An 18,462-nucleotide genomic window follows, 5' to 3' on the forward strand; every position below is an offset into this window, starting at 1 on the left:
AGATTGATGTTTACATGTGCGCTCTTTAATTTAATGATATGAATCTATTTAGTCTGAAATAAGGATTAATTTTTAAGCAAAAAAAAAAAAAAGATTTAATCCAATGCCTTTGTATTATAGAAATGCGTGCTTTGGCAGTAACACTTTCTTAATTTTCAGAATACTTCCAAAATGAAAGAAAGACACATTCAAATGCCACAAGCTATTAATATTAAAAAATACATATACGGAAGGTGGGAGAAACAATCTCTGTGCCAGCTGATTTAGCGCCTTGAAATTGGGCCTCTGTCTCTTTAAGAAAATCCTACTCTTCAAGAAATCATCACAACATTGCTCTTCTATTAACCCTTTAACAAAGTTTTATTTTTCCTTTTTATTACCAGAGTTGCACTGAGAAGGAACGCATATAATGAGCTTAGCAGATGCGCAGTTCCACCAGATGTTTGCTAATCGCTGCTGGCTAGTCTGAAGGAGCTGAGTGGGGGAGTTGCATGGGTAAGGAGCTCTGTAATAAGCTGGGACCCTTGGAGGCCGCAGCTCTGAGGAGGAGCTGCGTCTCAAAGGCGGCGCTTGGTCCACTCAGGACTTTTGTGCAGCTGAATGGTTGCCAAGACAGACTAAAGGATTTCTCAAACATGCATAGAAAAAATGAAAGCAACACTCCAGGTGTGTTTATGATGAGAGAACAACAAGCACAAAAAAGTCGATTTTGCATAAATGTTGCAACAGTTGTTTTAGTTCTATAATCACTACATAATAATGTTTCATGTGTCCAAAATCAGTCAAAACTGAATTACATTTGAAACCCTGCCCACTCTTTGTCCTCTACTCCTATTGGTGGCGTGCAGTGTGAATAAACACTGAAAATCAATAAAAGGGGTGGAGTGACAAAATTAAAAACAAAACAATTAACTGAGTTTAAAGAGAGGGGTGGCCACATGATAGTAATGTATTCACGTAAAGACAAAATCTTGCTCCTGCTGCTGTTGCACTTATTCTGTTCTCACTGCTCCAGCCCCCCTACTCGGCCGCCCTCCTGTCGGTCACAAGGACAGTTTCATCTCAGCGGCATGCACAAGACTGGAGATGTGATTCTGGGGGGATTGTTTGAAATCAATTTTTTTTCAGTCTTTCCTGACTTGTCTTTCACATCTGAGCCCCAGCATCCTACCTGCCATGGGTAAGTGTGCAAAAGAAATTGAGATGAATTAAGAACTCACACTTTTCTGATCAGTCAACGCCCTACGTGCATTTTCTGTGTATTTTTGCTTCGACAAAATGTCTAGCTTTGAACCTCAGCAGTTGCGTTTTCATTATTTAAACCGTCGTGTTGCTGTTTTAGTTTTGATGTTCTAGGATTTCGACAGGCCCAAACCATGGCTTTTGCAGTTGATGAGATCAACAGGAACGCCGAGCTCTTGCCCAACGTCACTTTGGGGTACAGTCTGTACGACAACTGTGTTAAACTGGGAATTGGGTTTCGTGCAGCGCTGGCATTAATAAGCGGACAAGAGGAGGAGATTGTGATGGAGGATAACTGTTCAGGAAGCCCTCCGGTGTTGGCAATTGTGGGGGATTCTTCCTCCACCCGCTGTATTGCTATCTCCACCGTGTTAGGTTTGTACCGAGTGCCAATGGTGAGTGCTCAGTTTTACCGACTAATTGGTCCAACCAATCCAAACAAAAGTAGTTGCTTTTTTAAAAAATAACATATGTGTAAAATGTGTATTTTTAACAGGTGAGTTATTTTGCCACATGTTCTTGTCTAAGTGACCGTCAGAAGTTTCCGTCCTTCTTCAGAACGATACCAAGCGATGCTTTCCAGGTAAAATCCATGCAACAAATACAAATAGAAAATTAATAAATAAAAAAATCATCTGTCTTTAAGAGCAGAGAAAAATAGATTGATTCCTGTGAATCATTCTTTATTTTGTAATCGACGTTTTATTGGTTTTTAACAAGGTTACAGGCATATTAAGCATCTCTTTGTGCTGCTACATTGAAATCCTCAAAAAAGGAAAAAGAAACATAACATCAAGTAGCAAATGTGCATACAATGATCTTATTAGCTACTGACTCATCCACTGAGTTATGTTAGAAGAGACTTTGTTCAGTTGTATTTTAAAGGTTAGCAATTCTTTGCAGGCTCCGTGTCAAGTGTAAACCAGTGTTATGTATGTTAATTGTTTTCTTAGCAGATGTGATTCCAGCAAGATTTTAAGTCAAATTTGTTTAAGAGAGATGTCAAAAGTATCATTAAGGAAGTTCAAAATAAATAAAAAAAAAAAACAGGAGTAGAAATGCAAGAAATTTGACATGGGACCAGAAGTTAGACATAATTGGGCAATTCGAAAACATTATGTAGAAATCGCCTAAGTGATGAGTTAAGTGGCAATCACATGAGTTCTGTAATTTCATCCGAAGTTCAACATTCTCATCAGATTTTCTACAAAATGTTCCCTTTTGTCCCCTTACTCCATGCCTGCGCAGGTGAATGCTATGATTCAGATCCTAAAGCACTTCGGCTGGACCTGGGTGGGATTGCTGATCAGCGCCGACGACTACGGGCTCCACGCTGCCAAATCATTTCAGTCTGATCTGAGTCTGTCTGACGAAGGCTGCCTGGCCTACCTGGAGGTGTTGCCGTGGGGCAACGAGCCGCCGGAGCTGAGGAGGATCGTGGACGTGATGAAGGCATCCACAGCTCGGGTGGTCGTTGTGTTTGCACATGAGAGCCACATGATCAATCTCATGGAGGAGGTAACGGGCTTGACCGTTTTGTCTTTTCTCACGTGGGCCTCAGAGACGGTCAGAGGTTAAAGAAGCGAAATAGCTAATTCTGTTCTAAAATGGAGACATTGCGTCACTGTAATCTAAATCTAAATCCCTGAAAGAATATCTTAAAACCTAAGGTGATCAAAAATATATGGTGTTTGCGTTAATGGTGATATCCAAACATATAGCCTCAAGCACAAGACAGTACATTTTTGGCTATCATGTTCCAGGCTCATCTGTCATTATCACGTTATGTTGCAATTTATGCTTTTATTAGCTTTTTTATCACCAAAGGTTACAATTTTGTTCCAAGATGAAGGACATCATGTGAAGAAGTTAGATTAAACAGAGATGAGACGTTATTTTCCTGCTCTCACTATCAGAACGAATATGACATTTCACTTAAACGCACGACTAAACACGGCAAAAACATACTAAACTTATCTGGTTGTGCTATTAAATTATCCAATGAAAATTATACACATTATTTTAATTTAGAGATTTCTTCACTTTCCATACAATATGTAGAGTTGGAATTTGACATTGCATTTTGTCCCTAAACAGGTTGTGAGGCAGAACTTGACAGGCCTTCAGTGGCTGGCCAGTGAAGCCTGGTCCACAGCTGCCGTGCTCCAGACCCCTGACCTCATGCCGTACCTCGGGGGCACTCTGGGCATCGCTATCCGTCGAGGAGAGATACCAGGCCTCAGGGACTTCCTGTTAGAAATCAATCCTGATATAAAACACAACAGCAGCTCTGGAAATAGCATGGTGAGATTTAACTGTGTTATCAAATGCTTACGCAAGTAGGGCTGGACGATGTGGCTGAAAAGCGTATCATAATATAGGCGTTTCATATCGGTCAATATCGATATTTTTAGATTAGTTGTTTTTTTTTCTTTAAATGTCTGAAATACTGCCAAACTCGTCACACTACGTTTTTTGTTTTGTCCACAGTTTTCACTCTATGTCAAGGTAGGTTTTCTTTAGAGACACGGTTTTGAAACCTTAATCTGCTCCTGCGCAAGCTTGTTACCTAGCAACAACCTGTTACTCAACAGGTTGTTGCTAGGTAACCAAACAGCCGAGGGAGTTACTTGATGCCACCAACCTTGCTTAGCAGGCCTTTCCTTGGCCTACATCCCCCAGAATGCTTTGTTGTTCTACCTCAGAGTTCTGTACAATTATTGAAACTTCTATTGGATATCGGATGATGTGTCTATCACAGTATATATTGTTATTGACTTATTGTCCAGCCCCATTCATAAGTGACACATCGTAAAGTTTTGATGTATTTCAGGTAAACCAGTTCTGGGAGTACACGTTTCAGTGTAGATTTGCACCGCCGCCTGCAGACTGGGTTGAAAACGGAGGAAAAGTTTGCTCTGGAAAAGAAGATTTAAGGACAGTGGAGACTGAGTTCTTAGACATTTTTAACCTCCGGCCCGAATACAACGTATACAAAGCCGTGTACGCTCTGGCCCACGCCCTCCACGATTTGCTGCGATGTGAACCAGGAAGTGGCAGCTGTGCCGCTCTGGAAACACTGGAACCGTGGCAGGTAAAAGAAGGTCGACTGTTCCATGACTACTTCACAGGTTCTTATTGAAGAGCAAAATGAAACTGATAGACAGCTACTTTTGTAAATTAAAAGTCCCGATACTCCAATTTTTTCACTCTCTGAATGTTAGAGGAATTTGAGATTTATTGAACACATTTGCGTTGCAAAGATATAAAAACAATAAAATAAAATCTTGTCTCTGACTTGCTGTTTATTAGCTTGTGTACTACCTTGAAAGGGTCAATTTCACCGCATCATTTGGTGACCAAGTGTCATTTGATGAGAACGGCGACATCTTACCAATATATGACGTCATGAACTGGCTCCGGCTCCCCGACAGACGAGCAAATGTTCAAAATGTCGGCGAGGTTAAAATGTCAGCTTTCAGTGGTGAACAACTCACACTTGATGGAGACAAAATCTTCTGGAACTTTGAATCGAAAAAGGTGACTCCTTTCTCTTTTTTTCACATTTGCAGTTTCCGTGGATGTAGATTAAAATATATTATGTACGGATCAGTGACGTGCGGTGAGGCACTGACTTAATCATAATCAGATGTACAAATATAGACCTCCTGTTATTGGGGCCTGCCCATAGCAATGCTTAGGGAGAGCAGTGGAATAGGTGCCTGCCATAGCGTTGACACAAAACAGTGTCAGTTAGACTCAAAATAGACGTAGAATTTAGTTTGCCCCTCAGAGCTGCTCTTTAGAGCTACAGTGATGGCAGAATGTCAGAACTACAGACATGGTGGAACAACTGTTATAAACTCATTGCATCTCTGAGTAGTGCTGTTTATGTTATATCATCTATGCATATCACCTAGTGGTGGAAAAAGCAACAAAAAACTAGAATGCTCTGGACTTAAGATGGAGTACATGCACACATATTCATGACATGCTTTGAATAAATTAATAAATGTAATTTCAGCACAGAAAACTTTACTTTATACCAGATGAGTCTCTCTCACCTGAGAATGTGAACCTGTACTGGGCTGATTCTGTGCCTTCAAATAATTTTAACAATGCTCCTGGAGAAGATTCATAACTTATAACTTATAAGTCTGAAACAGGAACAGGTCTGAAAAAACAGTCTGTGTGCTACAGTCAAGAGAGAGGTTCATTTGATGCATCAAAGAGTGATGTCATCACTGCTGATATCATTGTTACCAGTAGAACTGAACATTCTAATGGTGCATTCACATCAAACACGTTTTGAGCGTCAGGCGAGTCTGGTTTATATTCAAAGTCTATGTGGAGCGTTGGATGCACTAGATGTGTCAAACGCTCCAAATGGTTCAAATTGGGCTGCGCTAGATGCTGGAAGCGCGACGCAATAGCCCTCGACGTGCCTCCACATAGACTTAGAATGCAAACCAGACCTGCCTGATGCTCAAAACGCATTTAGTGTGAACGCACCATTATATCTCCAGTGTCACATTAGGCCAGTTCCAATTCTAGTCCTTAAACCCCTGCTCTGCATGTTTTAGATGTGTCTTTATTTCAGAACAGCTGATCCAAATGATTGCATGATTTCTTCTGCAGTCATCAAGTACTGCAGAAGCCTGTTAATCAACCTCTGATTCAATCCAGGTGTGTGGCAGAAGGTGAACACCTTGAGCAGGGGATCTGAGGACCGGAATTGAGAAACACTGCATTAGTCATCATATTAGGACCAAACGCTGGTCCTAATATGATGGACTCATTGCTTTGGGTCAGGGGTAATGTTTAGAGGTAAGATGCTAATTAAGTTTTAGTTAAGGTTAGAGTTAGGAATAGACTAGTATTGGTTAGGGTTCGGAAAAATGTGTGGGTTAGGCAAAATCGGAGCTACTAAAATGAAGGGAAATCAATGCTAAGATCTAATATGGGTCGAAATAGCTTTGACAAACTTGTACAGCATTTTGTTTTCTAAATCATTATAAACAATGATGATATAACGTTAGTGTTTCTCTGCCACTTGTGTAGCTGCAGTACACTGTTAGTCTAATGCGGCGTTTCCCAATTCCGGTCCTCAGGCCTCCCTGCCCTGCATGTTTTAGGTGTTTCCCTTCTGCTACACACCTGGATTGAATATATGGGTGATCAACAGGTTTCTGCAGCACTTGATGGTCATGCAATCATTTGAATCAGCTGCTCTGGAATAGAGGCACATCTAAAACATGCAGAGCAGGGAGGCCTGAGGACCGGAATTGGGAAACGCTGGAATTGGGAAACGCTGCATTGAATGTGCCTCAGCACATTCAATGCATTAGAAACCAATCAGAACCAAAAGACAAACTTTTGGTTCTGATTGGTTGTTTCTGGACAGTAGCAGAGCCAGATGCATTTTCACAAATTCTCTGTTTCATGTTCTACTGTCAAACATTTTTAACAAATATTCATCCATCCATCATTTAACATGCGTATATTTGCACACACACATTTACACCTTAGGACAATTTAGAGTTAATCAATTAATCAATTAATTTTTGAGAAATTTTACCTGATCAGCAGATCCCAAATTTGTGTAAAGAATCCAATTTCCATAATGCCCAGTGTTAGCGAAACCTGGGCTTTTTATAGTGACCTAGGTTAGTGCCACCTAGGTGTGGGTCGGCGTAAAGGCCGAGCAGGGCATAGATTGGCCTTCACGCCAATGCCAACGTGAAGGCCCTTCATGCAACCAGTAGAGGTTGGTCGCATTGACGTCTGTCTTTCCTCAGACCTCCATGTTTGTGTGGAGGTCTGGCTTTGCGTTGATTCCTCTGTTTGCAACCTGGGTGTGGGTCGGTGCAAAGGCCGAACCAGGCTATGGGAGACCCCTGGTTGATTCAGGGTCTGTCTTTGCTCAGACCTCCCTGATTGATTGGAGGTCTGTGTTTGCTTGGACTCCTCTGTTTGTAGGGAACCTTCTGTTTTCAGGGGGGCCTCTGGTTGGGTGGAGACTCTAGGATGGTTGTTTTCCAGAGCAAGTTTCAATTTCACCTTCAGGTCTGCAACCTGACCCTGCAGAGATTTCATCGTTTCCTCCTGTGCTTTGAATTTGGAAGCTTGCTCAGTGTGACTTTTGAGCTGCTCCTCATATTTAAGTCTCACTCTGTACTCTTCAACCATGACTTCTATCAAACCTTTGTTGCGGGAGGCGTATTTTTCAGCCTCCCTCTTGAAGTATTCCAGCTGTTGAAGAATGCTCTTGTCAACTGTAACTTTGGACGAGCAAGAAACCTTTGATAGATCTTTCATCTCTGGCACGTTTCTTTCATGTTCACGTTTGACTCGCAGGTGATGTTCTTTTACTACCATTTTTTGCAGTTTCTCAATCTCCTCCTGCTGTGATTTGATTTCAGCCTGACATGCAATCCTCCGGTCTCTTTCCTTATGGAGATCAAAAGCCTTACTCTGCAGTTCTTTTTTAAGATCGTCTACCTGCCTTGTCAGGTCAATGACGTGTTGGCTTGACTCTTCCACGACTTCCACCGAGGGGGTGATCTTGAAGCCAGCAGAGGGAGTTGTTTCCTGCTCGACTTCCAGTGATGTTGGACTCTCCAAGTCGCCGGAAGGACTTGATTCCCCCTGGATCTCTCCTGATTCATCTTCCGGTTTAATGGGGCTGTCTATGTCTTCTTCAAAAGAAATGACAGCGACATAGTCGACTTGGATGTTGAGGTCCATAATGTCGACCCATGAAAGCTTAGCTGGAAAAGCTTCATGTTCACAAACAATCTGTTGTTGCTTCATGTCGATGTTTTGGTAATTTCTTGCTACTCTGAAAGGCGTGTAATATCTGGAATCGATATCCCGCTTGTTTCGATTAATTTCGAACGTGCTCTGAAGAGTGATCTGTCGTGATAGAACTGAGGAACAGGTCTGAGAAAACGCTGTCAATGAGCTACATTCAAGAGAGAGACTCCTTTGTGGTATCATAGAGTTTTGTCATCACTGCTGATGTCATTGATACCATTGGAACTGAACATTCTATCCACCTTTTTCCTGGGCGACTTACTGGGGAAAGGATTATGGGTCTTACTTCCGGTGCCCACCAGAAGTAGCAATATCTCATTGTAATTTGTAGGGTTTTTTTCTAATCTATATTCATGATAGAAGTTACATCTCTCTTTTCAGTTATTGTACATTAATAACTGAAAGTAAGACTTACTGCGCAAGACAGTAAATTAACACAAACCTTAGCACAAACATTAGCATTTCACTGCCCCCCCATTAGCATTAGCCTTTTCCCTAAAAAATGCTTTTAGCTATTTTTCTTATTTATTAGCCACTCTTAGTACACTGAATGGAGTGATGCCCCACATGCTACTCACAGTATTTAGGCTAATGTTAGCAATTTGGCTCATTTTAACTTGTACACTAATTTCAACATACTGAATGGCATAAGTCCATGTTACTCAACATGCTTGTGACTCTCCACATGCTATTGAGTACATTGTAGCTTACTTTAGCATTGATACTAATTTGTAGCATCAGGACGCTGGGTTCCAACCGACAGGCTCACTTTGGCAGGCCCCGTTTAAATTTCTTCAGAAATTTTCTAGTTGCATGTTATTGTTTACATAAGAAAATTTCGTGCATGCGGACAACGCTGGAGGGCAAACAGACTATTCTGTACTGTATGGCTAGCTCAATGGCTAGCTCGTTGTTACTGTCTCTTACTCTACAGTCACAATGTCTGGGATCATGAGCGCCCCCTGCCATGAGGCAAGAGAACTGCCTGCCTCACCTCGAATCTGTTCTCTGCCGTTTCTGATCGCTGCTCAGCACACGAAACATGTTACACACATAGTTGGTAACAAAAAACACTTTACATTATATTATATAAGCTATATTATGGAAAATCAGTTCACGCATTAAATGTTTTTTAACCATTTATGCTGTCATCCAGTGGCAGCCAGTGCAGTTAGTGAGAGGTTGATCAATCAAGGTGAGGCTCAGCTCACTGCTGCCTCACCAGCTGCGCTTCCGAGCATTTGAATGGGAAATTAAGAAAATTCAGCGATTTTGAAGAAAAAAATCATCAAAATTGGTTAACCTAAATGAAAAATAGGTACTTTATAGTACAAACCACAGGGTGAAAATAGCTATATAAGTGATTTTATCATTATATATTATTTTTCCATGATGACAGGTCTCCCCTGACCGCACCTCACCGGTACGGATTATTATTTTTTTGTCTTTTTCAGCCACCACGGTCGGTGTGCAGCGAGAACTGTCCTCCAGGAACCCGCATGGTGAGAAAGAAGGGGGAACCTGAGTGCTGTTTTGACTGCATCCCTTGCTCTGAGGGGATGGTCAATAACAAAACCAGTGAGTATCTATATTTGAGCTACTTTGATAGCATTGTTTTAAAAACAAATTACAGTAAATACAGGTGTGAATTAAAATGAGCACACTCTACAACAGCAACGTTTGGACACGTGGATGATTTCTATAAATTTAAATTTTATGAGTAAAAAAATGAAAACAGAAAAAAATGCATTGTAAAATGTTAATCTAAAATGCATAAATAAATTAGGCTTAACAGATGGAGGGTGATTAATTATAGCTACAGGCATCTTTATTGATATCTTTTGAGAAATACATTAATAAGGCTAATTTCTGGAATTAAATCTATTTGGGGGGGTTTCAAAACACAAAAAAATCCATTAGACATTACCATGCAAACATTTGTTGATTAAGAATTGAATATTTAATGAGAAGACCTCTTTTTTTCCATCTGGCTGCACCTATGACACATAATTCTCCTTTCTGTCAGATTCCCTGGAGTGCTTCAGCTGTCCAGAGCACTTCTGGTCCAGTCCATGGCGAGATCACTGTGTTCTTAGGCAAGCAGAGTTCCTCTCCTATCAGGAACCGCTAGGGATCTGCTTGACAGCAGCCTCACTGCTGGGCACATTCATCTGCGCTGTTGTTCTGGGGATCTTCATCTATCACCGCAGTACACCGATAGTACGAGCCAACAACTCAGAACTCAGTTTCCAACTACTGTTGTCACTTCAGCTCTGCTTCCTGTGTTCGCTGCTGTTCATCGGACGACCCAGACTGTGGACATGCCAACTCAGACACGCAGCGTTTGGGATCAGCTTTGTGCTTTGTGTGTCCTGCATCCTGGTTAAAACCATGGTGGTTCTGGCTGTGTTCAAAGCCTCCAAGCCAGGAGGGGGAGCCAGTCTCAAGTGGTTCGGTGCTTCGCAGCAGAGAGGAACTGTTCTGGTTCTCACCTCTGTTCAGGCAGCAATCTGCACTGCCTGGCTTGTAACCAACTCACCCGCTCCACATAAAAACACCCAGTACCACAATGACAAGATAGTTTATGAGTGTGTCGTTGGCTCAACTGTTGGTTTTTCAGTGTTACTCGGTTACATTGGCTTACTCGCCATCCTCAGCTTTGTGTTGGCGTTTCTGGCGAGGAATCTTCCCAACAACTTTAACGAGGCCAAACTCATCACGTTCAGCATGCTGATCTTCTGTGCCGTGTGGGTGGCCTTTGTTCCTGCTTATGTCAGCTCACCGGGCAAATATGCAGATGCAGTGGAGGTGTTCGCCATCCTGGCCTCCAGTTTTGGCCTCTTGATGGCGCTGTTTGGACCTAAATGTTACATAATTCTGCTGAGACCAGAAAGAAATACAAAGAAAGCTCTCATGGGGCGAAGCACTATAGGAACTTCCGAAAAGTAAAAGATGTTGGGGGAAGTGAACTGCTTAGAAGAAGTTTAATTCATAACTGCAATGTGAATGCTGTAAGATTAAATAAACTTGACTTTAATAGAAAGATTTTCACATAACTTACTTTCTGAATATTCCACACACAAAAAATGAAGAGCAAGCAAAACGTTTGTGTAATTTATATAATGGGACGGGATTAAAAGCTTTTGAGCTCCTTTGTTCAAATGTGTAACTTGGATCAATTCAGTTTATTTACAATGTAATTTCAACCACTGGTGGCATTTAGCTACAGAAAAACCCCCCATCTGATTTAATGTTTAAATTGCTTTATAATTTCTGCTTTATCAGAAAAAAAGACTCAGGGTAAGTGTAAAGATCTTACAGGGACAAATCAAGGAAAGAGAAGCCATTGTTAAACAAATATTGTAGATGGTCTAACATAAAATAAGCTATAAATAGATCAGCTAAATATGGGGGAGCTGTTTTTTCATTTCTGGCGTTATTCATGTCTTAATGTGGAAGAACTGGAGAAAGAAAATGTTTCTGCTACCTCATTAATCAAACGTCTGATCATTCTGAGGTGATTATTAATTTTCTTAACCATTAGTAAAATATTCTCTCTCAGTGATTATTAGGTGGCACAGTATCTCCCTGCCAGTAATCGTTGCAGTCAGGTCAGGTTTTATTTTCACGCAGCTGAGAATTATTCATGCTTTTAAAAAATTAAGACTTTATGTCTTTTTAGCTTTTCTTACGTATCATCACAACATATAAATTACTGGTTCAACTCTTTGGAACAATCACTACAGGCTGTATATAAAATATGTTTTGATACTAATTTTTAAAATCAAAATGTCTTAGGCTCCTTATTCTATTTTTCATACAGCCACTTCCTGTCAGTTTTAAACCTATGAGCCTTTTTACAATACATATTCTTGCTTTTACTATCTGTGCCGCGTAGTTCTGCATAGTTAGTCAGTATTTAGCAAATTAAAAGGCCAGAAAAGCATATCAGCATAACAGGCCCTGCCCACTCTCCATCCTCTGCCCCGCTGGACAGCGTAGTCAATAAAGACAGTTGAGAAAGCAGGGAAACATCACAACCAGGCTCAATCTAATGACTGTCATGCCAAAACTAAAGCGCCCAGGCCTATTCTTTCTTCTACTGCTGAACTCTGGTGCTTTTTCTTCTGTGCCCTCCTCTTTGTTTCCCTCCTCCTGTCTGTTACAGGGAAGATTTCATCTAAATGGCATGCACAAGGCTGGGGATTTAATACTCGGTGGGCTGTTTCAGGTCCACTTCTTCTCCGTGTTTCCTGACCAGTCGTTTACCACCGAACCACAACAGCTGACATGCCACAGGTAAGTGTGTCAGGAGCACATTTACAGAGAAACCAGGAAAGGTGCTGAAAGATTGGCATGATTCGTGTGAGAAATATTTGGCATATTTATATAATTTAAATCTTATTTTTGTATGTTATTGATTTCTTCTTCTAAGAAAACACTCATTACCTCAACATGACTTGATAGATAAATGTTCCTCATTCATTTACTAACTTGCCATTCTGTGTCTAACATTTGTTTTCTTTGTGTTAGTTTTGATCTGTTAGGATTTAGACAGGCTCAGACCATGGCCTTTGCCATTGATGAGATCAACAAAAACTCTCGGCTTTTACCCAATGTCACTTTGGGCTACAGTTTGTATGACAACTGTCTCACTCTCGGAGTTGGATTTCGTGCAGCATTGGCATTAATCAGCGGTCAAGAGGAGCATATTGTGATGAATGAGACCTGTGAAGGAGCCCCTCCAGTTGTGGGTCTTGTGGGAGATTCTTCCTCTACACGCACTATTGCTATCTCCACTGTCTTGGGTTTGTACAGAGTGCCGATGGTAAGTGTCCAGCTTTGCCGTCTAATAACAGATTTGTTTGTATGTCAAATGTGACGACTGAAACCGTTTTGAAAAGATATCAGAATGTGCAATGTGTATTTTTAACAGGTGAGTTATTTTGCCACATGTGCCTGTCTCAGTGATCGGCAGAGGTTTCCATCATTCTTTAGGACAATCCCGAGTGATGCTTTCCAGGTAAAAAAAAGTTTAGAATGAAAGAAAGTATTATGAAAAAGTGAAAAATTATTTCCCTTGATCTGTTTATTTCAACTTAAAATAGTAGAAATTGCATCTGACTGTGGAAAGGTATGTTTGTGTCTTTATCTCATGAACAGTGTCATGAGATTTTCTGTTTGCTGCTCTAACAAGTAATATGTTTTTTAGATAACGTCCAGTCTGACAGACTGTCTTAAACTATTTATTTTACTTATTCTATTCTTTGGTACAACAATATAAAAGACATGTGCTTATTCTGAATGTCAGAGGTTAAAGCAACATCCTCAACATTCTCAATCTTGCTCAATTTCTTTTTAAACTTCACTGGGTGCTTTCACATAAGTAGAGAGTGGATAGTTACATTTTTTCACAACAATAGTTTGACTAAATTTTGCACACAAGCAATCTTTTAGTTTGACCAGGGTTTTACTTCTGAGTAGAAGTGATGTTAATGTTTTGAAGAGTCCAACAGAGAATCTGCAGAGGGAGGTAAAGATGAGGTGGACAGCAAGGAGGCTTTCCAACCTCAAAAACATAAACCTCTGCAGAACATGAATTATCTCATTTAAAGAAAATCTTATGAGCACATATATGACAAATTTGATTGCTGTAATGACAAAAACAAAATTCCACTCATCAACGAGAGTGGCATAAATAATTTTCCACATTGCATGTGTCGGGACTATTTTTAAAAAGTAGATGTTTTTCTTGACATCTTCAGGAGAAATCTGTGTCAATTTCAATCAGAGTCAAACCTCCTGATCTAAACAAAAATAAAATAAAACATACCAAACATATGAGGGAATTTGATGCTAACTGCATACTGAACATGATTACCTTTAAAACCTGTTGAGTCAGTTTTTCCTGTGTGTTTTCAGGTGCGCGCCATGCTTCAGATACTGAAACACTTTGGCTGGACATGGGCGGGTTTGCTGATAAGTGATGATGATTACGGGCTGGACGCCGCCCGCTCCTTCAACTCTGACCTAGGTGTGTCTGGAGGAGGCTGTCTGGCCTATGTAGAGATTCTGCCCTGGGAAAAAGATTTGAATGAATTCAAGAGGATCGTGGATGTGATGAGGAAATCCACGGCCCGCGTTGTGGTTGTGTTTGCGCATGAGGGTATGATCATTAATCTCATGGAGGAGGTTGGTCTTAAAAATGATTTGTTTCTCTTTACGATGAACAATGAATACATTTTTAAAGCCACCAATTTAGCAAAACGGAATGGAAAACATTCAAGCAAGTGATATCAGACATAGCACATTTATGCCAGAGTGAGATTTGCAAGACGATATTCAGTGTAATCAAACTTGTCTCAGTTTAAAATATTGTTTCACTCAGTAATTATTTGCTAGATGAAAAAAACAATTTTTCTAATGGGTTCACATTCTTTAGTCTTTAACAGACCTTACAACTCCTGCTGTGATTGCTTTTAAAATCATTCCACTGTTCAATGTTTGACTTTGTTTCAGTTTTATTGATCTAGTTTTTGTGAATTAGCTGAGATCATGTTTTGTCCCTAAACAGGTTGTGAGGCAGAACTTGACAGGCCTTCAGTGGCTGGCCAGTGAAGCCTGGTCCACAGCTGCCGTGCTCCAGACCCCTGACCTCATGCCGTACCTCGGGGGCACACTGGGCATCGCTATCCGTCAAGGAGAGATACCAGGCCTCAGGGACTTCCTGCTCCAAACACGTGCTGATCTACAACACAACACCACCTATGGAAATAGCATGGTGACTTTTTCAGTCATTAAGTGTAGCCATGATGATTAAAAAATCCTTCTTAAAAAATGTCACTTTTATGTTTTCCAGGCAAACCAGTTTTGGGAATTCACATTTCAATGTAAATTTGCACCAGCTCCATCAGGCTGGGTTGAGGATGGGGGAAGGATTTGCTCTGGAGACGAGGATTTGAAGGCCGTGGAAACCGAGTTCTTAGATGTTTCTGATCTCAGGCCTGAGTACAACGTCTACAAAGCTGTGTACGCTCTGGCATACGCCCTTGATGAGCTGCTGAGGTGTGAACCAGGAAAAAGGCCTTTCAGTGAGGAAAGCTGTGCAACTTTGCAAACACTTCAATCACGGCAGGTATAGCACATGTTGACAGTGAAATTTAAAAGTCTTTAAAATGTATTCATAAACCTGATTTCATGTATTTATTTATGACCATTTTGTGGTGTTATGACCCTAAAATTTTTGAATTTCTTTCCAATTTGATGTGATAAAGCAATGCAAAGCAGAAGTAAAGACAAAAACGACTTTGTGAAAATATTTTTGGCATTCACTGCTCTTCAATTAAAACTTAGTAAAAACGTCTTACGACAATCATGTCTCACGGTGTAGGTAAAAGAGCAATATTATGTCATGTAACAACAACCTCTGCTGTAACCTTTTCTCATTTACCTTTCATTAGCTTGTGTATTATCTAGAGAGGGTTAATTTCACCACATCATTTGGTGACCAAGTGTCATTTGATGAGAACGGCGACGCCTTACCAATATATGACGTCATGAACTGGCTCTGGCTCCCTGATGGACAAACAAAAGTTCAAAATGTCGGCGACGTAAAAGTGTCGCCTTTTAATGGTGAACAACTCACACTTGATGGAGACAAAATCTTCTGGAACTTTCTATCAAAAAAGGTGACTCGTTTCCTTTAGTTCCTTTTGTAGCTTGTGAAGTGACTTTAGAGAGAAACATGAATTTATGTTTCTCCTATAGCCGCCGCGGTCGGTGTGCAGCGAGAACTGTCCTCCAGGAACCCGTGTGGTGAGAAAGAAGGGGGAACCTGAGTGTTGTTTTGACTGCATCCCTTGCTCTGAGGGAATGATCAGTAGTTACACTAGTGAGTGTTTATGTTTTACTAGTTTTTATTATGATTTTCACAATGCAGACTTACAAATACACGGATTGACGTTCTTCCTGTCTTTCTGTCAGATTCCCTGGAGTGCTTCAGCTGTCCAGAGGACTTCTGGTCCAGTTCACGGCGAGATCACTGTGTTCTTAAGCAAACAGAGTTCCTCTCCTATCAGGAACCGCTAGGGATCTGCTTGACAGCAGCCTCACTGCTGGGCACATTCATCTGCGCTGTTGTTCTGGGGATCTTCATCTATCACCGCAGTACACCGATAGTACGAGCCAACAACTCAGAACTGAGCTTCAACCTGTTGCTTTCCCTTAAACTGTGCTTCCTGTGTTCGCTGCTGTTCATCGGACGACCCAGACTGTGGACATGTCAACTCAGACACGCAGTGTTTGGGATCAGCTTTGTGCTTTGTGTGTCCTGCATCCTGGTTAAAACCATGGTGGTCCTGGCTGTGTTCAAAGCCTCCAAGCCAGGAGGGGGAGCCAGTCTCAAGTGGTTCGGTGCTTCGCAGCAGAGAGGAACTGTTCTGGTTCTCACCTCTGTTCAGGCAGCAATCTGCACTGCCTGGCTTGTCTCTTCTTCTCCTTCTCCACATAAAAACACCAAATACCACAACGATAAGATAGTTTATGAGTGTGTTGTTGGCTCCACTATTGGTTTTTCCGTGTTACTGGGATACATTGGTGTATTAGCTCTTCTCAGCTTTGTGTTGGCGTTCATGGCGAGGAATCTTCCCAACAACTTCAACGAGGCCAAACTCATCACGTTCAGCATGCTGATCTTCTGTGCTGTGTGGGTGGCCTTTGTTCCTGCTTATGTCAGCTCACCGGGCAAATATGCAGATGCAGTGGAGGTGTTTGCAATTCTGGCCTCCAGTTTTGGCCTCTTGATGGCGCTGTTTGGACCTAAATGTTACATAATTCTGCTGAGACCAGAAAGAAATACAAAGAAAGCTCTCATGGGGCGAAGCACTATAGGAACTGCTTAAAGGTAAAAACGTGCTAGGTGGTTGAAGTGCATAGAAACTACACAAAAATTTTAGATTTGGAGTCAGATCTGAATCAGTTTTTTTGCTTCCAGTGTACAGGCTTAAATCCAAATTTGTTCAACTGTCTAAATTAGGCAAATATGAATATCTTCCTAAATTCAGGGTAGACTCTGTAATGATAGACTGATATGATTGCTGAAACAGAATAATTGAATCTGGGTCTAAAATTTATACATCATTGATAGAAAAAGTAAAGCATTAAGTGCAGCAATAACTCATTCTAGCAACAAACACAACTAAGCACATAAACTCTGAGCCAGTAGTATGTATCGCTTTTGGTTCTCTCTTGTGTGACTACTTATTTGTAGTTTTTTATTTGTTTATGGCTGCATTGTTATGAAAATGTGGTTTATTTTAACCCATCCATCCATTTTCTAACACCCTTGTCCCTAGTGGGGTCAGGAGGTGCTGGTGTCTATCTCCAACTAACGTTCCGGGCGAGAGGCAGGGTCATCCTGGACAGGTCGCCAGTCTGTCACAGGACAACACAGAGACAAACAGGACAAACAACCATGCACACACACACTCACACCTATGGAGAATTTAGAGACCAATTAACCTGACAATCATGTTTTTGGACTTTGTTAGGAAGCCGGAGTACCCAGAGAGAACCCACCATGCACAGGGAGAACATGCAAACTCCATGCAGAAAGGGCCGGGAATTGAACCTTGGACCTTCTTGCTGCAAGGCAACAGTGCTACCAACTGCACCACTGTGCAGCCTTATTTCAAAACAATTTAATTGCTTATGTAAAGATAACTCTGACCCTTTTAAAATGAATTAACATATATGAAACTACAGTGTGATATTTGAATAGATAAATGAAAGATAAACATGATCTCCCAACATGAACTTCTTTAAGTCTAATTGAATTGTGGCTGTTGTCGTCAGATCCTGGTAAATTGTGAAAATAAAAAACATATATACATCAAACAAATTCTGTCCCGAATTGACTAACTGACTGGTGAAAGTTTGCTGTGTAAATTAGGTAGAGAATCAAAAGACATGAACCCACCAGTTCTCCAGTTATACAAGTTTGTTTGTGTAGCACATTTCAGCAACAAGGCAGTTCAAGGTGCTTTACATGATGAAGACAAAAGATACAAAGTGATGGGACACACAGTCAAGAACTGAAGCATTACTTTTATCGGATACAGATTTGTGGAGTGGGGGCCTGAAATGTGGTTCACCCAGGGTGGTAAACAGGCTACGACCGCCTCTGCCTGTGAGGTGTTTGTCAAACTTTGACATTTAAAATGTCAAAAACCCTTAAATTTACTCTTTGACCCAAAATGGCTGACTTGCTGTTGTTCTTTGGATCTTCAAAAGGCTTCTTTCACTGTACTGGAGGATTATTAGTACTAAATTTTCAAATATCTATGTTATACCTGTGTTTAAAACTGAGCTTAGAGCCGTTTCACCATGTCCCTTTTGAATTTCACT

At 41.0% G+C, this 18,462-nt stretch overlaps 1 protein-coding gene and 1 pseudogene across 1 annotated transcript; both read left to right on the forward strand.

Annotated features, from left to right (window-relative positions):
• The first annotated feature begins 1,037 nt into the window (after positions 1 to 1,037).
• On the forward strand, positions 1,038 to 11,101 carry LOC114161481 (extracellular calcium-sensing receptor-like). The gene is made up of 9 exons (XM_028044782.1): positions 1,038 to 1,180; positions 1,343 to 1,637; positions 1,739 to 1,825; positions 2,491 to 2,760; positions 3,340 to 3,546; positions 4,076 to 4,336; positions 4,555 to 4,782; positions 9,513 to 9,636; positions 10,085 to 11,101. Exons 1-9 carry the CDS (start codon positions 1,071 to 1,073, stop codon positions 11,005 to 11,007), a joined length of 2,505 nt encoding a protein of 834 aa, XP_027900583.1. The 5' UTR covers positions 1,038 to 1,070; the 3' UTR covers positions 11,008 to 11,101.
• Positions 11,102 to 12,121: 1,020 nt separating this feature from the next.
• LOC114162040 (extracellular calcium-sensing receptor-like) lies at positions 12,122 to 17,304 on the forward strand (annotated as a pseudogene).
• Positions 17,305 to 18,462: the final 1,158 nt, after the last annotated feature.

This window comes from Xiphophorus couchianus, chromosome 18 (genome assembly GCF_001444195.1).
Source record: "Xiphophorus couchianus chromosome 18, X_couchianus-1.0, whole genome shotgun sequence".
In the NCBI taxonomy this organism is placed as follows: Eukaryota; Metazoa; Chordata; class Actinopteri; order Cyprinodontiformes; family Poeciliidae; genus Xiphophorus; species Xiphophorus couchianus.

Coding starts and splice junctions, on each gene's coding strand:
- LOC114161481 (XM_028044782.1), top strand. CDS start 1,071: ATGCACAAGACTGGAGATGTGATTCTGGGGGGATTGTTTGAAATCAAT. Junction 3,547..4,075: donor GCAGCTCTGGAAATAGCATG/GTGAGATTTAAC, acceptor GATGTATTTCAG/GTAAACCAGTTCTGGGAGTA. Junction 4,337..4,554: donor AAACACTGGAACCGTGGCAG/GTAAAAGAAGGT, acceptor GCTGTTTATTAG/CTTGTGTACTACCTTGAAAG.